Source organism: Eretmochelys imbricata, chromosome 16 (assembly GCF_965152235.1).
Source record: "Eretmochelys imbricata isolate rEreImb1 chromosome 16, rEreImb1.hap1, whole genome shotgun sequence".
NCBI lineage: Eukaryota > Metazoa > Chordata > Testudines > Cheloniidae > Eretmochelys > Eretmochelys imbricata.
In genome coordinates this window covers 775093-792291 of record NC_135587.1, presented here as the reverse complement: position 1 = coordinate 792291, position 17199 = coordinate 775093, and the positions used below count along the sequence as shown (strand labels likewise).

Here is a 17199-nt window from a genome sequence, read left to right as displayed (position 1 = left end):
CCACTGCGGGTTACCAAAAGAAACTACACCATCTGCTCAAGAAACTCCCTGAAAAAGCACAAGAACAAATCCGCACAGACACACCCCTAGAACCCCGACCTGGGATATTCTATCTGCTACCCAAGATCCATAAACCTGGAAATCCTGGACGCCCCATCATCTCAGGTATTGTCACCCTGACAGCAGGATTGTCTGGCTATGTAGACTCTCTCCTCAGGCCCTATGCTACCAGCACTCCCAGCTATCTTCCAGACACCACTGACTTCCTGAGGAAACTACAATCCATCGGTGATCTTCCTGAAAACACCATCCTGGCCACTATGGATGTAGAAGCCCTCTACACCAACATTCCACACAAAGATGGACTACAAGCTGTCAGGAACAGTATCCCCGATAATGTCACGGCTAACCTGGTGGCTGAACTTTGTGACTTTGTCCTCACCCATAACTCTTTCACATTTGGGGACAATGTATACCTTCAAGTCGGCCAGATTGCTGTGGGTACCTGCATGGCCCACAGTATGCCCGCATTTTTATGGCTGACTTAGAATAACGCTTCCTCAGCTCTCATCCCCTAATGCCCCTACTCTACTTGGGCTACATTGATGACACCTTCATCATCTGGACCCATGGAAAAGAAGCCCTTGAGGAATTCCACCATGATTTCAACAATTTGCGTCCCACCATCATCCTCAGCCTGGACCAGTCCACACAAGAGATCCACTTCCTGGACACTACGGTGCTAATAAGCGATGGTCACATAAACACCACCCTATACTGGAAACCTATTGACCGCTATACTTACCTACATGCCTCCAGCTTCCAACCAGGACACACCACACGATCCATTGTCTACAGCCAAACTCTACGATACAACCGCATTTGCTCCAACCCCTCAGGCAGAGACAAATATCTACAAGATCTCTATCAAGCATTCTTACAACTACAATACACACCTGCTGAAGTGAAGAAACAGATTGACAGAGCCAGAAGAGTACCCAGAAGTTACCTACTACAGGACAGACCCAACAAAGAAAATAACAGAACGCCACTAGCCATCACCTTCAGCCCCCAACTAAAACCTCTCCAATGCATCATCAAGGATCTACAACCTATCCTGAAGGACGCCCCATCACTCTCACAGATCTTTGGAGACAGGCCTTGCGTACAGACAGCCCCACAACCTGAAGCAAATACTCACCAGCAACCGCACACCACACAACAGAACCACTAATCCAGGATCCTATCCTTGCAACAAAGCCCGTTGCCAACTGTGTCCACATATCTATTCAGGGGACATCATCATAGGGCCTAATCACATCAGCCACACTATCAGAGGCTCGTTCACCTGCACGTCTACCAATGTGATATATGCCATCATGTGCCAGCAATGCCCCTCTGCCATGTACATTGGCCAAACTGGACAGTCTCTACATAAAAGAATAAATGGACACAAATCAGACGTCAAGTATTATAACATTCAAAAACCAGTCGGAGAACACTTCAATCTCTCTGGTCACTCGAACTCAGACCTAAAAGGGGCAATTCTTCACCAACAAAAAACTTCAAAAACAGACTCCAACGAGAGACTGCTGAATTGGAATTAATTTGCAAACTGGATACAATTAATTTAGGCTTGAATAAAGACTGGGAGTGGATGTGTCATTACACAAAGTAAAACTATTTCCCCTTGTTTATTCCCCCCCCTACTGTTCTTGTCAACTGCTGGAAATGGCCCACCTTGATTATCACTACAGAAGGTTTTCTTCACCCTCCCCCCCCCTCCCCTGCCCACCTCTGCTCTCCTCCTGGTAATAGCTCACCTTTCCTGATCACTCTTGTTACAGTCTGTATGGTAACACCAATTCTTTCATGTTCTTTATGTATATAAAATCTCCACACTGTATTTTCCATTGCATGCATCCGATGAAGTGAGCTGTAGCTCATGAAAGCTTACACTCAAATGTCTTTGTTAGTCTCTAAGGTGTCACAAGTCCTCCTTTTCTTTTTGCGGATACAGACTAACATGGCTGCTACTCTGAAACAGTGTTAGTCTTGCAGATGCAGACTAACACGGCTGCTACGCTTCCATGCCTCCACCCACTTTAACCCAAAACAAACTCAGGTTTTGGGTCAAAGGGGGTAGAGGCATGGAACAGAGTATATAGTGAACAAAAGATTGATTTTAAAAGTGTCAGAACAATATTGTGAAAACAGGAAATTCCTAGTCTTGACAATCTTTCACGAAAAACCCTTGCATTCCAAAAATAGTCACTTTTCTACAGACAATCCTTCCTTTGGAAAAGATTTTCAACCGTGTCTAGAAATCGCTCCCAGGTCAGTGTCTCTCTGAGCGTGGGCTGCACTCGTTTGCCCTCCCCATCCCCTGGGGATGTGTATGAAGCACTAGTTAGAGGGGTACAGAGGAGGTATAAATAAAGATGATTAGGTCTTGACGAATACACATGTGGAGGGTGTGGGGGGAGAGAGACATGACTGATTGTATTGTCCTGAAGCAGTGCACAGCTTCCAAAGATTTGATTAATGCTTCTCTGGGGGAAGCAGTGAAACTGACTACACAGAGTGCTGTCAGTTGCACAAAGATAAAATGGAGAAATGTTGTGTGTGTTTAACCTCTTTCAATCAGTGGGCTCTTAAATGTTGCAAATAATTTCTAGCTCAACCAGAAGTTCAGGGCTTGAGGTAGGAGTCTCCCAGGCATTGTCTTCACTGCAAAAGTGTATTTACACGGAGATAGCTAACTTGATGTAAAATCCGAGTGGAGACAAGGCACAGGTGGCTTTAACCTCTGTGTCACTTGTCCAGGTAAATACCAGGCTGAGCGTATAGCATTCCTGGACTAGCTATATCAAGGTAAAAGACACCTCTCCCTCACCTCTACTAGTACTTTACATTGAGTTCGCCAGCTGAGTGTAAACACATACGTTTTGAGCTGGGAGGTTGATTTTTTTTGTTTTGTTTTGCTGCTTTTTGGTGGGGGGGTGGGAGGGCACTGAAGCCATAATAGTGACATTCTCTAGCCTGTGTTATTTGTATTACTGTAGCACATAGGAGCCCCAGTCATGGATCAGGACCCGATTGTGCTAGGTGCTGTACAAAACAGTACAAAAGACAGTCCCTGCCCCAAAGAGTTGACAATCTAAGTATAAGACAAGAGACAGATGGAGACAGACAGACAGGGGAGTGCAAGGAAATAATGAGAGTGTATCGGTCGGTATGATAGGCAGTGGTCTGAGCGCCCCAGGAGACAGGCTGTTGAATTTTTGGGAGACACCAGGGCAAAGAAGAGCTTTGATTTGGGAATTGGAGATGGATAATGAGGTAGGTTTGCAAATGTTTAAGGGGCTCTCCTCCCGAGCATGAAGGGCATGTGGCAGAAAGCATGAAGGTGGTTGTCTGAAAATTTAACAAGTGGGTTTTGCTGGCAGCATGGACCGATTGGAGGTGGGAGTCAACACCTTGGTACAGTGAATGAGAGATGTCCGGTTGGGAGAGGACAGTATGTGAAGGGCCTTGAAAGAGAAGACAAGCAGCTTCTGTTTGATGCAATAGAGAAGGGGGAGCCAGTGGAGGGATGCAAAGAGGGGTGCCATGGTGAAAGCAGTGGGCTCAGAGAATGATCTTTGCAGCTTGCTGCAATATTCTGAATGGATATGAGCTGGGGAAGAGGGAAAAGAGAAGCATGTGGCGGTAACTGAGATGTGATGTGATCAAAGCCTGGATGGGAATTTTAGCTGTGTGGATGGAGAGGAAAGGCTGTATCTTAGAGATGTTATGCAGAAAAACACCACAAGACTTAAGCACAGCCCTGGATGTGAGGACCTAGAGCAGAGGTGGGCAAAGTACGGCCCGCGGGCCACATCCAGCCTGCGGGACTGTCCTGCCCGGCCCCTGAGTTCCCAGCAGGGGAGACTAGCCCCCGGTCCCTCCCCTGCTGTCCCCTCGCCCCTGCGGCCTCACCTCACTGTGCCGCTGGTGCTCTGGCCCGCTGCTGCTACCGGGCGGTGGGGCTGCGAGCTCCTGCTGCTCTGAGCAGCGTGGTAAGCGGGTGGGGGGGGGTTGGATAAGGGGCAGTCAGGGGACAGGGGGCAGTTGGATGGGGTGGAGGTTCGGGGGGGCAGTCAGGGGATGGGGAACGGGGGGGTTGGATAGGTGTGGGAATCCGGGGGGGGGCTGTCAGGGAGCAGGGGTGTGGACAGGGGTTGGGGCACTCAGGGACAGGGGTTGGTTAGGGGATGGGGTCCCAGAGGGGGCGGTTAGGGATGGGGGTCAGTCAGGGGGCGGGAAGTGGGAGGAGGTGGATAGGGGGTGGGGGCCAGGCTACTTGGGGAGTCACAGCCTTCCCTACCCGGCCCTCCATGCCGTTTTGCAACCCCGATGTGGCCCTTGGGCCAAAAAGTTTGCCCACCCCTGACCTAGAGAGAGGTGTAGTGGAAGATGACAGGTTATGGGCCTGAGTGACAGGCAGGATGCTGGCGTTGTCCACAGTGATGGAGAAAGGAGGCAATAGAGAGGGCTTGGACAGGAGGGGAGAGACAGAGAGCTCTGCTCTAGCCATGTTGGGCTTGAGCTGACAGCTAGGTAGGCACAAGGAGATGTCCCAGAGACAGGCTGAGGTGTTCATTTGGCCAGCAGGAGATGGGGCTGGTGCAGAGAGGCAAATGGGTGAGTTGTCAGCATGGAGAGGGGAGTTGAATTTGTGTTTACAGAGGAGACAACCCAGAGAGGAGGGGCAGAGGGAGAAGAGAACAGAAGAGGGAGGCTGGCCATAAACCATGTCACATTTACTGGTTTGTTTGTTTTTTTTTCTCAAGACCTCCCCCCTCCTTGTCACACACTGTTACACCGTAACAAACCAGTAAGGACCCTCCCCGCCCCATGTGTTTATAAACTATTTGGTCAGCCCCAGGGGACCAAGGACAGAGCCTATGGAAGGGCCCCGGGGAGCTGGCAGGAGGGGGAAGCAGCGATCAGAGGGGTCGGGGCTGGGGGGAGCAGGGGAGGGCAGAGGGAGGACAAGGTTTCAGGAGGAGGGCGGGCAGGGCGGGCAGGCCAGGGAGGGCAAGGACTGAGCCCCGATCGGCGCTTTGCCCTGGGCCGGGCGGGACGCCGCTCGGGCACCCGGCCAGCCCGGGAGAGAGGGGGAAGGTTTGTGGGGAGCGGAGTGGCCGGGAGTCCAGGGGTTAAATGGAGGCGGGGCTGAGGGTGGGGATCGGCCGCTGTTGCGGTGACCCCGGGGCAGGGACGTTTCCGCTGTTCAGACCCACGTGGGAATGAAGCTGGTGCGGGGGTCACAGGGAAGCCGGTCGCTCTTCGGTCGCTCTGCGACTGCGAACTCACCCGGCGGGATCTGCTGCGAGCCCGCCTGGCTGCTGGGACCTCAGCTCCTCCCCGGGCTGCGGCGCCGGGTGCTCTTCCTGCGGGTGAGACTCTGGGTCCCAGGGGTCCCTGCCCGGGCCGCGGGTGGGTGGGTGGGTGCTGCTGGCTGCTCGGCGGTGGCTGGCTCGCTCGCTGTGCAGCGGGGATTGCGGGCCGGTTCCAGCCACCGCCGGACTGGGGCGAGGGGGGACCGCGGGCCCGAATGGGGAGGGGGAGGGGCCGGGGCTCGGGCCCGAATGGGGGGCGGGGCTCGGGCTCAGGGACCAAATGGGAAGGGGGAGGGACCGGAGCCCGCATGGGGACCACATGGGGGGCGGGGCTCCAAAGGTGGGGCGGGGCTTGGGCGGTGCCTGGGGACCACATGGGGAGGGCAGCGCAGCGGCGGGGGCCTGTCCTTGGCCGAAGGGCTGGGACTCTGGGCCAAAGGGGGGTGATTCGGGGGGCAGGCCCCGAGCCGAAGAGCGGGGTTGGGTTCGGAAGAGCCCCCCCCGGAAGGGAAAGGAGGGGCTGGGCAGAGGAGCGCTGGACACTGGTTCAAGTCCCGCCCTCCAAGGAGGGGGCTGGGCCAGGGACAAGGCTGTTTCGAGCCTCAGCCCCTCCCCTTCTGATATCTGACTCACACTTACTTCTAGGAGGATTGTGTGTGTGAGGAGGGTCTTCTCCCCCACCCCCCAGCTGGGTGCCTGTCACGGGTGGGAGGGGCCCGTAGGACATCAGGTCTCTGAGGCCCTGGGGGCGGAGGGGCCGATAGGAGTTAAGGGGTTTTAATAATCATGGCACCGCCTTTGGCAGGGGGTTGGGCTGCTGGGCAGGGAACAAGAAACCACAAATGGCCTCCCCCACCGCTGACCTGTCCTGCTTGGTTTGTCTCGGGTGCAGATCAGCTGGAGAGTCTGGAGCAGGGACGGGGAGCCAGGGCCAGGACCTCTGCCCCGGCTTTGCTGCTGCCAAATCGGACCCACTCAGACTGAGAGGAGCCGACCCCAGCCCAGCACCTGCTGCAGCGTCTGTGGCCTGAGTGTCGCTGAGAGAGACAATGGGGCCAGCAGCTGGGTTGCTGAGAGCGAAGAGCCGCTGTAGGAGTTGTGTGTTAATGGCAATGGACACCGGTAGACTGGAGAGAACCCAGGTAATGGGGCATCTCTGCCTGGGGGCAGGCTGGAGAGAGACACTGAGACTGCCTGGGGTGCTGGAAGGGGGCGTGGCCCTCCCACTTTTTGTCACTGGCCCCGCCCCTCCTCCTCCTCTTCCCCCTGACGTCCCCCCACCCCACCTCTGGCTGGGTGCTGAGTCCAGGCAGTTGCAGGGAGCCGTGGATGACCCTCCACTTGCCAGGGGTGGGGGGCTGAGAGCAGCCCCAGGTCCGTATCCCTCCCCCCAGGCTCCCTGCCCAGAGCAGGGGGAGGGTCTGTAGTTCCCCACAGCTGCGTCTTACCATGGCCCGGCTGCTGCTCTGAGGCCCTGCTACCCAGCCAGAGCCGGATCTTGGTAACAGCCCCAGGGTAGCTCTAGGGAGACATGGACCCTCCATCTGCCCTTGGTGGGGGGGTCTGCCTGACCCTCTGGGCTCCCCTCCCAGAGTGTCTGAGGGAAGGAGCAATCGACAGAACGGTGCATGTTCCAGGGCAGCTCCAGCCCCGCTGCTGTCAGTGAGACGTGTCCTCCCAGCCCTGCCTGACGGGTCTGTCTGTTTCAGACCCTCCTTGTAACTGCCAGAAAAGCCCAACCTGTGGAGTTGTGGTTGCAGTGATAGTTGTATCATCTCCTTTGATCGCTGCCATCATTGCTCTGGCAGCTGAGTTCCCAGCTTCCGCCCCGCTCCCTTCCCCTCCATCTACGATCTCCGTGCATCCCATTCCCCCGTGACCTACCACGGTCCCTCTCTCCTCCCGGCCTGTCTGGCTTCTGCCCCTGGGACAGAGGATTCCTGGGGGATGTTCCTCACCGACCCTCCTCCTGCTCCCTCCCAGACCCCTGCACCTGGGCACTCTCTGTGTGGGGACGATCTGACTGACATTAGCCCCCCCAGCCTATCTCTGAGCACTTTGGGCCCAAGTCGCCTTTGCCATGCGCCATGAAACAGTCCCTGTCCAGGGTGTCCAGTGGGACAGGATGCAGTGCATCCCTGAGCCCTTTGCCTTCCCTGTGTTGCTCTGAGGTTACCAGCCTGGCCTTCCTGGATCTTCAGGTCACGCCTGGGGCCGGGCGGCAGGTGCTGCCGTGTTATTGAAAGGAGCCGTAGAGCTCAGTCTAGACCCCTCCACCAGCGCAGTCTGGAAACCCCCCAATCGCTGAGCGTGGCCATGAAGGCTCCCGTAGCACCATTCACTCCCCCCGGCTGCACAGACGGCGTGTGCTCGTGCAGAGGGCGTCTGTTTGCGGTGAACATGAACCCTGCTGTATCCCCCCGTCGTCTGGGGCAGGGCGTGCTGGAGGCTGTCGGGGATGGGATTTCTCTACTGCCCTGGGATCTGATCACTGGGCCCCAGGAGGGTTTAGCAGCTGGCAGAGGGGATTGAATCCAGGTCTGTCTGCATTAGGAATCCTCTGTGCCGATGTCATGAGATCCGTGCAGTTGAATTGGTGCAAACCGCTAAAGCAGATGCACTGCACTGGTGCACAAAGGAGCTTGCCTTGGTGCAGTTCGCTGCAGGAAGTTACCAGAGCGAGCCGCACTGCTCCAGCGCATCTCCAGGAGGTGTTTGCCCTGATGTCACTGCGTCACTGTGATTATACTGGTGCAGATTGCTCGGATACAGATGGGCCCCGAATCCCAGCTCCCTGATGTAATGGCAGGCTATTGCAATGGGCAGCATTGGCTCTCACTGTGTAAGGTGGGAATCTGTGAGCTTAGGGTTGGTTACACACCTGCAGGTGCAGGGAGCTCTGCAGAACATGTGGCTTCTGACCTGGAGATGGATGGTGGAGACAGCCTGTGCCATCAACTGTTAGTCACTGACTTCTCTGCTCAGTTCAGTAGGGCAGGGGTGTGGGCTACCGTGCACTGGACAGTTAAATCTACAGGGTCAGACATGCCTTGTGCGTGAGGTGAACACATGCTCGTTTTCTGATCACCGCTGCCACGTTTCCTAACTCTTCCCGACTCAGAGTGTCTGTTCCTCGCTGAGCGCCAGCCACATGAGAAGGCTTGAAAACCAGCTACCGAGTTACTGTGGTGCAAAGAAAAGTGACGTGCTCAAAAACATCTGGAGGGGTTTGAGTCCAACTCCTCTCAACTAGACAGGTCTTTCAAATTCTCTTTGGTGTCACTTATGTCACTTATGGGTGACTCCACTGCTGCTCTTTCATGGCTCTGAAAGGGTTACACTGCCGTGAGGGCTTCCAGAAAGTGCCTTTCTTGCTGCTGTGTTTGGGGAAAGAAAAGTCTGCAGGTAGGAGGTGAATTAAGTTCCATCGTTCCTGGCCCACAGTGCAACAGGTCGCTTCCGGTTGCTGTGGTTTCTGGTGCCCCCTTGTGGCTTTCATGTCCCTGCGTGAAAGTTCCCAAGTTCTTCTCAGTTGTTCACCTGCTGTTTATTGCGAGGTTGAACGTCCAGCTGTTGATCTTGTGCCTGGGGTGAAATGCTCTGAGCTGTGTCAGTCCCTCGGAGGCTGGGAGTGTCCCTGGAATCCTTCTTGCCGGGCAAATTTACAGTGACAAACGTCTCCGTCCCCCTGCGTCTGATTGCCATGGTCCAGCCCCAGCTGGGGGTCCCAATGGGCTTGGCAAGCCGGTCAACTGACTGCCTGTTTGGCCACAGTCAAATACTCCAGCGAGAGCCCTGGGGGTAGGAGGCAGCCTGCCTTTCGGATTGCGTCTTGGAGCCTCACTTGTGTTTTCTGGAACCTGGTTTCATTGTTTTGCCTTTTTTTTCTGAGCTAAAATAACTCAGTGAAGTACATTTTTTTTTAAAAAAATAAGGTAGATCCGTATCTATCGAAAGCTAAACCTACTGGAGAGAATGACGTCTTGCTCTTTTTTGTTCCTAGCGGGAGGTAACCAATTCTGATAAATTTGGTATTTTAAAATATCTGACCACTCTTTGACAGATTTGACTGGTCAGTTGACCAATTTTTATACCCAGTCAAATGCCCAATTCTAGGTGTAACTCTTACCCTCCATGTGACTGTCTCATTCTCAGTACTGACATCTCAGCTTTCATCAGCTGATCTGTGCCCCCTGCTGGCCCCTAGTGCCCGGACGGCTGGATGGGATACCGAGGGAAATGCTACTATTTCTCAGAGACGGAAGGGAGCTGGATCGACAGCCGGAGCCGCTGCTGTGCACCGGGTGCCTCCCTGGCTGGCATCGACAGTGAGCAGGAAATGGTGAGAGACTCTCGAATTGCCATACACTGATCTTGGCTCAGCGGCGGCTGCTGCAGTAGGACCTGGGCTCTGCCCCGTGGGGTGAGGAGCAGCTCTGAGCCCTCCCGTGCTGGGAGGCCAGAGTGAATGAACTTCCAGCTGCTGAACAACAGCCGTGGCTGGGCCCAGGGCCCTACTGTCTGTGTGTGATCACAGGGATTGCCCATTCTCAGCTGCCCCCCTCCCCAAATAGGGAGACAGCTTCTGTCTAGGGCAGGGCTGGCTCAGGCATCTCCTGGCCTGCTGGCTGCTGGAGTGGGACTGAGAACCCAGCCAGTGCTCCTGTTGTGGGGATGGGAAAGGAGCAGCCAGCCGAGGAGGCGGGGGAGGAGGGGATCCTCTCAGACTGACTTCAGCTTGACTCGCTCCCTCCTCCTGCCTTGCTGTGGTGAGCGGGGGCTGATCTGTGAGAAGAGAGGTCTCTGCAGAGAGCTCAGACCCAGCAGCTGCCCCCAGCCCAGGGGACTTGGGGTGTGGGTGACTGGGAGCACAGGGGTGGGGCTGCTCTGTGCAGGGGGAGGGTTAATACTGCCTGGGTGATCTTGTACTTTGCAAAAGGCAGAGGAACACCCCCCCCCAAAAAAAAAAAAATAAACTGAGCACTCTTCAATATGGGGGGAGGGATAGCTCAGTGGTTTGAGCATTGGCCTGCTAAACCCAGGGTTGTGAGTTCAATTCTTGAGGGGGCCATTTAGGGATATGGGGCAAAAATCTGTTGGATGATTTAATTGGGGATGGGGGTGGGACTAGAAGATCTCCTGAGGTCCCTTCCAACCCTGATACTCTATGAATATGCAGCTTGGATTCTCTGCAGCACAGAGCCCTGGAGGGGTGGGGGTGGGGAAGCACCGGAGCTGGGGCTGATACCTGCTGTCCCTCGGCGTTCTTGAAGGTGTTCCTGCTGCGCCATAAGGGTATCTATGACCACTGGATCGGCCTCTGGAGGGAACAGGGTCAGCCCTGGAAATGGACCAACAGCACCAAATTCAACCACCTGTGAGTCTCTCTCACCCCTCTGTACTAATTCCCTGGGCTTGGGATTCTGGTGTCTGAGCTGTTTGAGTTCAGGTAGATCCACCATTCAGTGCTAGTGAAACAACCAGACACGACCCTGGTCCGTTCGCGTCCTGCGTGTATCGGAGACCAATGGGAGCCGGCATGTCCCTGAAATCTTGGCTCCTCCCCGCAGCACGGTGCTGGGCCGGAGACAGAGCCCGCCATAGCCAGAGATGCCCTCGCAGCGCGCTGGGATTTCAGCTGGGACACTCGCTGTTCTCCCCCAGCCCTCTTCAGCAAGGTCCCTGGGTTGTTTGAGCCCCCCTGGGGAAAGGAGGCAGCAGGGAGCTCAGGTTAACAGTGGCTGATAGAGAGGGCAGCATGCCGAGCACTGCATTGCAGGTGCAGGTCCCGCTGGGGATTGCAGCTGGCAGGTTTGAGTGACTTGGCTGGTGAGGCCTCTGAATCCGCAACAAGGCACGGATGTTAAAGGAGCCTGCGGTTCACAGGTGCTGGACACCTGGGGCTCCCACGGGAACGGGGTACAGTAGTGATGGCTGTCCAGCCAACACCCCGCGATGGGTTTCAGTGGGCTCCAAGTGTGATCACAAAACCAGCGCTGCTTGAACCCTGGGACTTCAGGACTAGAAGCATGAGCCTCTGCCATAGGAGCGAAAGAATCCACTTCTTTAACTGAAACCCCCCGCCCCCTTGATAAAGCTCTTTTGCAGGCCAGCCATTAGAGGGGGATGGAGACCCCCCCACTTCTCTGGTCTGGGTTACTTCAGTACTTTGAAAAATCAGGCTCTTTTGGCGCTGGGTCAGGGCTCCCCAATGGACAGTCCCCATTCTGCTGTATTGGACCCAACCTTTGGATCCCACCTGCTTCCAGCCTCACTGGGTCTGAAGAGCTACCAGACACTGTCCTGAGTTCGGGCCCCTGTGGCACTCTCCTGGGGTACAGACTCCCTGTCTGGTATGCTCCTTAGGAAGTGGGACCCTGCAGATCAGCTGCTGTAGGATCCAAAACCAGTGCTGAACCCTCCCAAATCTCCCGAGAGGCATGTTGTCCCTAGAGCTCCACCCTCCACACCAGATGAACTCTGGGAGAGTCATGTGAGGGTTACAAACAAGGAACACATGCTTTCACAAAGGAACTTCTTCAACACTCTCTTTTCCCCCCATCCCCAATGGAAAGCTCAAGAGTTATAGATCAACGAAAAAGGAAACCCCTGAATGCAATTTCTTCTTTCAGTGTCATCTTGGTTCTGCTCCATGTGTTTCAAGGAGGCGAGATCCCTCCTTTCCCCCGCTTTTCCTGCTTAGTCGTCTGGTTCTGGTGATGGTCTGCCCCTCTTGTTAGAGGGCCGGTCCCTTTTGACAATCAGTCTAACAAATTCTCTCTGTCCTGCTGGGGACTGTCCATTCTCCAGCACCCCTGTGGGCTGCTCAGCATAGAGGGTCAGGAACAGTCAGCTGTTCTGCAAAGCCCCCGCTGTCCTGAGCTCTGCTCCTGAGGGGCTGGGAGAGTAGCTGCTCTGCACTCAGGCCTGCATTGTGGAGAACGGCTCCCCTGGCTGGGACTGGTGTGAAATGCCTGGCCTCTGCCTGACTGCAGCTCCCTGGCTTCTGTGTTTTGCAGGTTTCACTTAAGAGGAGGAGGTGACTGCGCGTATCTGAACGACGAGAAAGGGGTCAGCAGCTCACAGTGCTACATGGGAAGACGGTGGATCTGTAGCAAACCTGAGGTGTATGTGATGGTGTCATAAATATAAAGGGAAGGGTACACACCTTTAAAATCCCTCCTGGCCAGAGGAAAAATCCTTTCACCTGTAAAGGGTTAAGAAGCTAGGATAACCTCGCTGGCACCTGACCAAAATGACCAATGAGGACACAAGATACTTTCAAAAGCTGGAAAGAGGGAGAACATCAAAGGGGTCTGTGTCTGTCTGGGTGAGGCTTTTGCCAGGGACTGAACAGGAATGGAGTCTTAGAATTTAGTAAGTAATCTAGCTAGATATGCGTTAGCTTATGATTTCTTTAAATGGCTGATAAAATAAGTTGTGCTGAATAGAATGAATATTCCTGTCTGTGTGTCTTTTTGTAACCTAAGGTTTTGCCTAGAGGGGTTCTCTGTGTTTTGAATCTAATTCCCCTGTAAGGTATTTACCGTCCTGATCTTACAGAGGTGATCCTTTTCTTTTTACTGTTTCTTCTATTAAAATGTTTCTTTTCAAGAACTGAATGCTTTTGTCATTGCCCTAAGATCCAAGGGGTTGGGTCTGTGGTCACCTATGCAAATTAGTGAGGATTTTTACCAAACCTTCCTCAGGAAGTGGGGTGCAAGGTTTTGGGGAGGATTTTGGGGGGAAAGACGTTTCCAAACAACACTTTCCCAGAAACCCGGTTAAACGTTTGGTGGTGGCAGTGGAAGTCCAAGGGTCAAATAGTTTGTACCTTGGGGAAGTTTTAACCTAAGCTGGTAAAGTAAGCTTAGGAGGTTTTCATGCAGGTCCCCACATTTGTACCCTGGAGTTCAAAGTGGGGAAGGAACCTTGACAGATGGGAAAAGAGACTGCACTCAAAAGGGGCTCGAAATGAGACTCCTAGAAGTGAAACTTACACAACTCACACCTACTTGAACGAGCCAAGATCTCAAAATCAGGCAGTGGGGCCCTCAAGCAATAAGTGTGTCTTGTTTAAACTCGTTTAAACTTCGTATTCGCCTTCTGCTTTTGAACCTTTTAAACTCAGGGTCACGTTGTCAAGCTTTTCTCTGCAGCTGAGAGGGAGTGATCTCATGAGAAGGAGTCTTACCTCATTTCCCCAGCATGTGGCTAAGGGAAGGCCTTGTTCGTTTAGACTCCAGAACAGCATTTCTCAAATGCAGCCAGCAGCCGATTGTTTTGCAGCCACAAGAGCCTCCAAAGTGCCCCAACAATCGCTCAGATGTTAAGTATTAAAGGTGTCTTCTAAATGCCATAAATCCTAATGCGCGCTCCCTTTTAAATAGTACCATGCCGGCAGAGCTGAGCTACATAGGTGTGGTTTTCTTTCAAGTCACAAAGTGTATTCTTTGGCTAAGAACATAAGAACGGCCATACTGGGTCAGAGCAAAGGTCCATCCAGCCCAGTATCCTGTCTGCCAACAGCAGCCAACGCCAGGTGCCCCAGAGGGAGGGAACCTAACAGGCAATGATCAAGTGATCTGTCTCCCGCCATCCATCTCCACCCTCTGACAAACAGAGGCTAGGGACACCATTCCTTACCCATCCTAGCTAATAGCCATTCATGGACTTAACTTCCATGAATTTATCCAGTTCTCTTTTAAACCCTGTTATAGTCCTAGCCTTCACAACCTCCTCAGGCAAGGAGTTCCACAGGTTGACTGTGTGCTGTGTGAGGAAGAACTGCCTTTTATTTGTTTTAAACCTGGTGCCCATTAATTTCATTTGGTGGCCCCTAATTCTTGTGTTATGGGAACAAGTAAATAGCTTTTCCTTAGTCACTTTCTCCGCACCACTCATGATTTTATAGACCTCTAACCACTGTGTTTACATCTCATTTTATTGTAGCTCTGTAAGTGGCTATGGGCCATCACACTGCGTGGTGTTTGGGTAGGTTGCGATTGTTCATGGGGGTGGGGAGGGAGGTGAAAAAGTTAAAATGTGACTGGGTATCAGAAAGTATTTCAGATAATCTAGTGCCAGAAAATGACCTTGAATGTGACAGCAGGTGGCTCCTCTGGGACCTTCTGCTAAGAAAAGCAAAACATAGAAAGAAAAAGAAACACTTCAGCACCAGGGGGAAAGGCAGTTTCCTGTGTTTCCGAAGCCATCTGATTCCATTTCTGAACAAGTTGCAGTGTGAGAGAGAAATTCATCAAATTGAAATGTATGTCGTGCAACATCCCTACAGCACTTGTGCAAGGGAAGTTGAACCAAATTACTACGGTGAGCTTCAGAGGCGCAAGCTGTTAAATGATACAAAAACCAAGCTGAAAAGACAACAGCAACGGCTCAGATTTTGTTGTTACTGTTATCATTATTATTACTGGGCTACGTTGATTGGGTTTTTTTGTCTGTGAAAGAAACTTTGGACATATTGGCAGATACATTCTTTCATTATTAGTCATTATCCTTTCTATTATGTAAAGCATTTTTAAATTTAATTCAGAATTCTTGTACAGCCGTCCACCTTTGACCAACAAAGCAAAAGAACAACAAAAAAGACAAGACTGTGCAAAGCACTGGTTTCTTCTGTGTTTAGGTCCAGTAAAGATAAGACACAACTGTACCTTATATTTATTATTGAGTCTGCAAAAAATCCCTATGTAAATATGCACATGTAATTTATTTATTTGTTTTTCCTACAGTTAGTTCAGTATTGTCAGAGCCTCATTCTGAAGCTGCCAAAAATTTGTGAGAACCCCGGCTTTAGAAAGTGTTAGGATTTTGTTTTCTATGTGACCGTTACTTTCCAGTATTTGCAAAAAGAAAAGGAGGACTTGTGGCACCTTAGAGACTAACCAATTTATTTGAGCATGAGCTTTCGTGAGCTACAGCTCACTTCATCGGATGTATTCAGTGGAAAATACAATGGGGAGATTTATATACTCACAGAACATGAAACAATGGGTGTTACCAGTATTTATTCACTCTCGCTTGCATCTCTGTTCTTTGAAAATAAACTCATTCCTGTTTTCTGTATATCTAATTGCTGGGTTCTCAGTAGAGTGGTTGGCCTGAATTGAATCTTACAAGCTGCTGTGGACCGCGCCTGAGGGATTAGAGTCACAGTTCTGCATGTGCTCTGGGGAACGGGCTGAGCACTCCCGAGGGACGCTCAGAGGCTTTGGGGGTGTCGATCGCTAACCTGTACACAGAGAGCGAGGCCTGCAGGGGGCTGGAAGGTCAGGCTTGCGCTGCCAGGGGTGGTGGTTTGAGAGAGCTGACCCATGGCAGGCCTGGACAAGGCTCCCCCAAAAGTGCCTCATATGCCTGCTATGAATCACTCAAACGGGCAGACATCCCCGGCTCATTCCACCCCTGCACCCCCCAAGTACAACCCGCAGAAGGCATTCGACCAGGGTGAGGAGAACACCTGCAATGCCCTGTCACCTGACGTGCTGAATTTGCCTCTGAGCCCATTTTCCCTTCCAGCTTGGGACTCCAGAACCCTGCCTTGTTGAGCCAGACATGCTTGGCAGCTGCAAACACAGACCCAGGTCTGGGCCACACCCCCAACGCTGCAGACTTTAACCCTAAACTGCTCAGCAGGTCACCTGTCTCCAGCACCCAGCTCCCAATGGGATCCAAACCCCAAATAAATCCGTTTTACTCTGTATGAAGTTTATACAGGGTAAACTCAAATTGTCCACCCTCTATAACACTGATAGGGAGAGATGCCCAGCTGTTTGCTCCCCCAGGTATTAATCACTTACTCTGGGTTAATTAATAAACAAAAGTGATTTCATTAAATATAAAAAGTAGGATTTAAATGGTTTCAAGTAATAACAGACAGAACAAATAAGTTACCAAGAAAAATAAAACAAAACACGCAAGTCTAAGCCTAATACATTAAGAAACGGAATACAGATAAATCTCACCCTGAGAGATGTTCCAATAAGCTTCTTTCCCGGACTGGACTCCCTCCAGTCTGGGCCCAATCCTTTCCCCTGGTACAGCCTTGTTCCAGCTCAGGTGGTAATTCGGGGATTTCTTATGACTGGCAGCCCCCTTTGTTCTGTTCCACCCCCTTTGATATCTTTGGCACAAGGCGGGAATCCTCTCACGGTCTCTCTGGGTTTCCACCCCTCCTTCTAAATGGAAAAGCACCAGGTTAAAGATGGATTCAAGTATCATGTGACATGTTCACATGTCCTGTGAGCCCCCCTCCATTCTTTCAGGACTGGCCCGCACGTATGCAGTGAAGGCTTGCAGGTGAACAGAGCCATCTACAGTCAGTTGTCCTAGCTAATGGGAGCCATCAAGGTTCTAAACCACCATTAATGGCCCACACTTTGCATAACTACAGTAGGACCTCAGAGTGCTATCTCATATTCCTAATTTCAGATACAAGAATGACACATTCATCCAAATAGGATGAACACACTCAGTAGATTTGTAAGGTCTCATTACAAAACTTATAGAGACCTTTTGCATAAAGCATATTCCAGTTACATCGTATTCACACTTAAACATTTTTATAAAGCTTATGAAGTGCAATGTCATGGGGTCAATACCCTCAGAGGATACCTGCAGATAGAGGCTTCCCTGGCTGGTGGAAAGGCCTCAACTGCCCTGCTTCCCATGGCCAGAAGGTATTGTAGTACAGCTATTCTCAGCTTACCCGGTCTTATGTGGAGCGGAATGTACATTAGAGCAGCCCCAAGGCTGCTCTGACTTAGACCTGGTCAGCACAAAGCCCGACGAT

The 17199-nt window shown here is 52.3% G+C and overlaps 1 protein-coding gene and 1 pseudogene across 1 annotated transcript; one reads left to right on the top strand and one right to left on the bottom strand.

Moving 5' to 3' along the window:
• LOC144276083 (zinc finger protein RFP-like) overlaps window positions 1–17199 on the bottom strand; it is a 349317-nt pseudogene that overhangs the window by 192272 nt on the left and 139846 nt on the right.
• On the top strand, window positions 5295–12533 carry LOC144276238 (C-type lectin domain family 2 member D-like). The gene is made up of 4 exons (XM_077836210.1): window positions 5295–5444; window positions 9595–9729; window positions 10661–10764; window positions 12407–12533. Exons 1-4 carry the CDS (start codon window positions 5295–5297, stop codon window positions 12531–12533), a joined length of 516 nt encoding a protein of 171 aa, XP_077692336.1.

Excerpts from the sequence above, each read along its gene's own strand:
- LOC144276238 (XM_077836210.1), top strand. The coding sequence starts at position 5,295 with ATGAAGCTGGTGCGGGGGTCACAGGGAAGCCGGTCGCTCTTCGGTCGC. Across the intron at positions 5,445-9,594 it reads GCCGGGTGCTCTTCCTGCGG|TGCCCGGACGGCTGGATGGG; the intron begins GTGAGACTCTGG and ends GCTGGCCCCTAG. Across the intron at positions 9,730-10,660 it reads TCGACAGTGAGCAGGAAATG|GTGTTCCTGCTGCGCCATAA; the intron begins GTGAGAGACTCT and ends GCGTTCTTGAAG.